Source organism: Pinus tabuliformis, chromosome 9, assembly GCF_031772625.1.
Source record: "Pinus tabuliformis cultivar Carrire ecotype Pingquan chromosome 9, CPIR1, whole genome shotgun sequence".
Lineage (NCBI taxonomy): Eukaryota > Viridiplantae > Streptophyta > Pinopsida > Pinales > Pinaceae > Pinus > Pinus tabuliformis.
The window spans coordinates 4,320,552-4,327,206 of NC_142307.1; the positions used below are offsets into that span (position 1 = coordinate 4,320,552).

Below are 6,655 nucleotides of genomic sequence, written 5' to 3' on the forward strand. Positions count from 1 at the left end.
ATATTGGATTTGATTTTGCTGATTATATGAGTCCATAGAAACCTCTTGTTCACCCCTGAGGAAATGGGAAGACCAAGATATCTGAAGCTGTCCCATTTGGCTTGACCTTTGAATCCAAGGATCTTCAAGATATTGGTGATCTCTTGCTGTTCAGTATTCCAACTGTATATTTCGCTTTTGCTCTCGTTGATAAGAGCACCAGTCACCCTGCAGTAACTTTTGAGCACATTGTCGAAGGCTTTCGCTATTCTGGTGGAAACGCCTCCGAGGAGCAGAGAATCGTCCGTGAACCGAGCATGGTTTAGAGAAGTTGCTTCATTAGAAGGTTTGAGCCCTAGGAGGGAGCTAGCGGTTTTTTCAGCTGCTAGCTTTCTACTGAGAGAGTCGGCCATGAGGATATACAGGAAGGGAGAGAGTGGGCATCCCTGCCTGAGACCTCTCTGAGCTTGGAAGAAGTTGGTTGGATGACCATTGACGAGAGGGGAAATCCACGGGGATTCTATGCATGCTTTAATGAGCTGGACAAAATGCTGAGAGAAACCAAAATAAAGCAGGACTTTGCATAGGAACAAATGATTTACTCTATCGAATGCATTCGCCATATCGAGTTTGATCAACATACCTTTCTCGCCCTGTTGTTTGCTTGAATGGATGGTCTCCTGAACTTGAATGACATTGTCCATAATATATCTGCCTTCCATGAATCCGCCTTGAGTGTTGGAAATCAATTTTTTGAGCAGTGGCTTGAGTCGATTTGCTAGGAGTTTGGCTATGATTTTGTAAGAAGCATTACACTGCGAGATAGGCCTGAATCTTGCAAAGGTGACTGGATTAGTTTCCTTGGGGATTAAAGCTAGATAGGTGGAGTTGATACCTCCTCCTATCTTAGCTTTTCTCATAAAACCTCTGATCATTTTGAGGAGATCAGATTTGATAACTTCCCAACAGGACTGATAAAAATGGATTGTGAATCCGTCAGGCCTAGGGGCCTTATCAGCTTCCATTGACCAGATTACTTTGATAACCTCCTCATTTGTGATGCGTCTGCAAAGGGATGTGTTTTCATCTGCATTAACTAGATGGGGAATATTAGATAGAAAGTCATAGACTTCCTCTTCATCGCCTTGAGTTCCTTTGTTGTATAGATTCCTGAGGTGTGCTTCACCAGCGCCTTTCACCTGATCAAAGCCTTTGCAGACATGTCCCTCCAAGGTTTTAATATCCGCTATATGGTTCCAGGACAATCTAGCTCTGTATTGTCTGTGGAAGTAAGAAGTGTTACGGTCCCCTGACTTTAACCATAAACTTCTGGACTTTAATCTCCAGTATTCTTCTTCAGTTCGGAAGGCCTGGTAGGTGGATCGTTGTGCTTTGACTTCCTCATCCAGAGGTTCTGCTGTAATATCTTTGATCTCCATTTCCGTTTGCATTGAATGCAACCTCTGAACTGCCTCTTTTCTCTGGTTGGTTAGATTAGGGTCTGGCTTTTTTATCCACTCCTTTAACGATCCATAGAGGGCTTAATCGAAAGGGAATGGGGCCCAGATCTTCTTCGTCTTCCAATAGAAGTTGTATTGGCTTATGATCCGAAGTCAACTTGGGCAGGATTTTTGTGTTGGCAATCTTTCTGTTCATCACAAGGGCGCTTTGGATCAGAAATCTGTCCAGCTGGGTGGAGATTTGTTCCGGCCCAATGCGATTATTCAACCATGTATACAGCCCATGGACTGGGAGGAAGTCTAAGAGATCCCAGTTCTGAATGAGCTCCTCCACTATGGCCAGCATGGAGTCTCTGAAACTAGTGCCTCCCCTCTTCTCCTTTAGCTTCAGAACTATATTTAAATCTCCTGCTATGATAATATTATTTGGGGAATGATGTTCTAGATAAGATGATAGAGAGTACCAGCATTCTCTTTTTTTCTGCATAATTTACCGGAACATACAAATTGAAGAGAGAGACAGTCAACTTACTAACTTTGAGCGTCAATTCAGTGTATATCCAATGCTGGGTTTCTTGACAGTTATTGAGCTGGAATGTGATATCTGACCAAAGAGTAGCCAGTCCTCCAGAGGTACCCCTTGCACTTACTGCCTTGCCTGTATTTTTATTCCATTTTAGCCTGCTGATATCTAGAAGGGAATGCCCTTCAGTTTTGGTCTCTTGGAGCATGAGGATGTCTGAGGGTTCAACTTTAAGAAGATCCTTGACTGCTTCTAATTTTGCAGGGCTCCCCAGTCCTCTGCAGTTCCAAGAGACGAACCTCATTATTTACTTGGTGGAGGGGTTGGACCTCCCTTGGAAGGTCTCAGCCTGATATTTCGCCCAATGGACATTTCTATTGTAGCTTGGCTCCCTTGGGTTTTAATTCTTTCGGCCTCTTCTTCTCTCATTTCTTTACGGGATTTCCTTCCAACTCTTTTCGTAGGACGCTCATAGGCTTCATCCTCCGAAGATCCTGAACTTTCTATTGTTTTTTTCCTTGTAACTTCTGCATATGAAGGGTTGGACGGGCTGCCCTGTGAGGCTTCGACCTGTTTTTCTTTCTCGCCTTCTTTGCTTGGAGGGGTGCTTTCTACATGCACCTGGTTTTCTTGTTCCGGGTCTGTTGGGTTGATCTGTATGCTTGTTGTCCCTTGTACATTTGCTTCCTCTTCTTGGATGGGCTTGGAACTGCTTGGCATCCTTGTTGTCTTTCCTTTTCTAGGACCTTTTTTTGGGTGTGTTGTTTTCTGGACTAGGGTCCATTGTTCCTCTTTTTGTTTGTCTGTTTGCTCTTCTGCCTTCTTCTTGCAATACTTCACGAAGTGTCCGTGCTCGTGGCAATGTCTGCATTTGAACGGGAGCTATTCGTAGCCCAGTTCTTGGATATGCACCCAACCTGCAACTGTAAGTTTGATTGCTTCTAGTAACCCCTCCTCCAGATCAACTTCAACACATGTTTGAGCGCATGAATACTGATCTTTCCTTACAGCTTTGTCAATGTATTTACCCAGTGCATTGCCGATGTTTTCTAGGTATTTTTTATTCCAGCAGTGGAGAGGCAAGTGGGGAAGTCTCACCCATACTAGGACTGCGAAGGGGACGTCTTGGGAGGGGTCGAAGTCTGGGGACCATTTATTCAAATACAGGCCCTGCGGTCCCATAAAATATGGGCCATTTCTGAAGATTAAGCTTCTGTCTTTCGGGTTTTCAAACACAAAGACAAAATATCCTTTCCCGACAAAGTAGCTTTTCACACCCTCTTTGATCAGGGGGCTCCAGTTTCTTTGAGTCCAATCTTCTACTGACTTTGGTGAAGGCCAAAGGCCCGTGAACTAGCCAATGAGGTCTCTCTCTGCCAGATTCAGTGCTGCTTTACACGTCTCTTCTTCAGAAAGGGCAACTGAGGGGATCTTGTCCATCCTCTTGATAAACTTTTGCTGAGCCACTGTTGGGACTCTCTTCGGGCATGCTTCAACCAGTGCTTTGAATGCCAGAACCTCCGAAGGAGGGGGGGCCGAGCCCCCGTTGGGATCCATGTTCTCTGAGGGGCGCCTCAGGACTGAGCGCAGGGGCGCAGCAGCCACAAGGGCGCAAGGAGAGATCTCTGCGGTCAGAAGGAACAGACCCTCCGCGACAGGCAGAGGGCCGAGGCAGCCAGCGGCCTCTTGCGCAGGAGAAGTGCGACAGCTAGGTCAGGGCCGCAGCGCGAGTGTTGATGGTACAACCTCATTTGTCGAATTTTTAAATGCATTTTAATAATATATTAAACAATTAAAATTCTGCATTTATTTACTCAAAAAATTGACTTACTATTATTTTATTATTTATTTATTTTTTAAATTTTATTTTATTTTATTGTTTATTTTTTAATTATTATTTTTTTAATTTTTTTATTATTTTTGTTTATTTTTTAATTTATTTTTTAATTTCTTTAATTTCTAGTTTTTGGATCATCGAACTTAGCCTTTGGAAAAATTACCTAGGACTTAGGACTTAGGACTTATGAGGGGATTAAAACATTTTCTAACCCTCAAGACACTTTACATCATGACTTTTACAATTTTACATCTCAAGGGGGAAAACCCATTTGACATAGACCTTCATGGAACACCTAGTTCTACGACCAAATATAATCTAGCAGATCAACACACTAGGATTCCCCTATGATTCTAATGACAAAATTCATTCCGGCTTTGGGGTTAGGTTGAACGAAAACTCTGCCGATCATGGATTGGTGAGATAAAAAACCTTCCGGAACGTAGATTATCACTAGAAAATTAGGTCCATCTAGGAAATTTACATACATGACTCAACTCTGCTAAGATTATTTACAATTCACACATGCAAACTGGGTTTACAACATAACATGATCAGGTCGATGATAACTGTCGAATGGCACAAACATGTCGATTAAGCGATATCCCTTTTGCGAAAAAAGGGGGTGTACTGCTATGGGAAGTTGACACGTAGTGGTCAACATCTGGATCTACTTGGGGACACGTTGCTGCACTGTAGGAATGTGAGAATCCAGAATCTACATCCACAAAACACACAAGAGAAATAAGGAGCGTCCATTCAAGAATCATCATATAACATTAAGCACATGAAAGATATAATCTCTTCATTTATTAACTAGTCTAACAACATGAAAAAATAAATCTAATCCTAAAACAGAAATGAAATTTTGAAAAGCAAGGAGTAGGATTAGAAATACAATGCAAAGGATGCCCCATGGCATTAGATGTGTTCAATATAGTGTATATTGAGCATTGTCCTTTTAGGAAAATCTGTCGGCTGCTTATCGAATGTGCCATGTCCAATTCTACATATGGTAGGAATTTTTCTTATCCGAAAATCAAGTTGCTCATGGCCGTCTGATACAACAAATATTCTTCTCGTTCTCTTTCTTTTGCATTTTTTCTTAGTGGTAGGCTGTATCACTGATGGCATGGAACTTTCTGCTTCAAAACTCTCAGATGAAGTATGTAAAATATGCGTGACATGTAATTCTTCATTCTACATCTGCCCTGCCAAAGATGATGGATCAATCTCACAGGTGCCATGAGTTATAACTTGATCTTCAATGACTGGCGGATTAACAGTGTGAGAATCAATCTGATTACTAATTTCCCTTTTATCCAGGTCACCTTTAATTATCCACTTTTCAGTGGAACAAAGGACCTCATAATATGATGAGCTTGATGTAACAGATAAGGAGGCTCCTGATCTATTGATGTTCCCTGGTTTCTCTCATCCTCTGACCATTGTTGAAACTTTTGAACCTGTATTTTGATGGCATCTATCTGACTAGAGTGTTCAACCTTCATAGCACTGATTTTCTTGGCATGGTCTTCTTCCATGGTCAATAATTTATTTTGCATAGAATTAATTTCCTTATCATGATTAGCTTTCATGGTCGTCATATTTTCCTCTAAGCCTAATAACTTGCTTTGCATAAAACTAATTTTTGTGTCATGATTAGTCTTCATGGCCTCAATTTCCTTAGCATGTTCATTTTTCATGTCGGTTATGTAATATGAGTGTTTAATTTTCATGATATCCATCTCCTTAGTACGTTTTTCTAGGTGTGTGCATAAAGTTCTCAAATCATTGGCATAATTAGTTTGATTGATCTCCATATTTTTTACCAGCCACATTAGTTCTTGTATAATTTGCTTCTGATCTTCCTTTTCATTGTCAACATTGTTTTTACAATTTGTCCCTGCTTTTCCACTATCATGGATTTGATTTGCAATGGTACAGGTGGATGGCACATTCTGATATGAAGAATTGCCTTGAAATATTTCATCGACAGCTGGACCTTTTACAAGATTACTTTCATTCTGTTGCACAATTTTAAGGGCATAAGACGAGCTATCTGGATCACCATATATATCTTTAAAAGCATCGAAAATGTCTTGTAAAGAAGTGAAAGAATCTTCAGGACAATTATTAAACCAGTTCAAAGCATCACCCTTTAAAGAACGGACAAATAGACGCATTTTGACATCTTCATGATTATATTGAGGAAGTCTACAATATATGATCATTACACAAATAAAATCGTTTAAATGCTTTCTAACAGCGACTGAATCACCACCTGAGAACAAAAATAATTTAAAAATGGCCTCTTCCAGAAAACCATGGAGATTATCAGTAAAATGACATGGTTTAAACGAATAATCCATGATGAATAACGAAGGACCGAATGGATGATAGAACGAGATCTCTGATAAAGAAAATCAATAGATGAAAGAAGTGGAGTTGCCACTTGAACAATGAATCTAATTCTTGGATCCAAAAAGCAACAAACAAGCAGATATGAGGGAGGCTTCTTGCATGGGAAAAACAAACGAAATGGAGTCACCAACCAAACAGGAAACGAACTGAAGAGTAGTTGCTGATATGATGAAAGATAAGGCGATGAAAAGATCCAAATGATGCCAAAAAATTTTGAATCTTCCAGCTCAAATGAGAGATAAGAAAGATGAAAGAATGATGAAAAATGAGAAGATGAATGTCGTTGAAATGCCAGGGACAGAAAAACTCTATCCCCGGCAACGGCGCCAAAAAATGTTCTCGCACAAATTGTCACAACAACGCTCAGACCGGGGGTTGTCACTCTAATACCCAATCTCTTCGTTTAAGCCTTCTCCCGAGGCTAAGGGGGGT

At 40.9% G+C, this 6,655-nt stretch overlaps 1 protein-coding gene across 1 annotated transcript; it reads right to left on the bottom strand.

Annotated features, from left to right (window-relative positions):
* Positions 1 to 1,473: 1,473 nt before the first annotated feature.
* LOC149146825 (uncharacterized) lies at positions 1,474 to 2,266 on the bottom strand. Its single transcript, XM_089441636.1, has 2 exons — positions 1,972 to 2,266; positions 1,474 to 1,880 (listed from the first exon to the last, which is right to left on the bottom strand). The coding sequence occupies exons 1-2, from the start codon at positions 2,264 to 2,266 to the stop codon at positions 1,474 to 1,476; spliced, it is 702 nt and encodes a 233-aa protein (XP_089297762.1).
* Between the last annotated feature and the right edge of the window lie 4,389 nt (positions 2,267 to 6,655).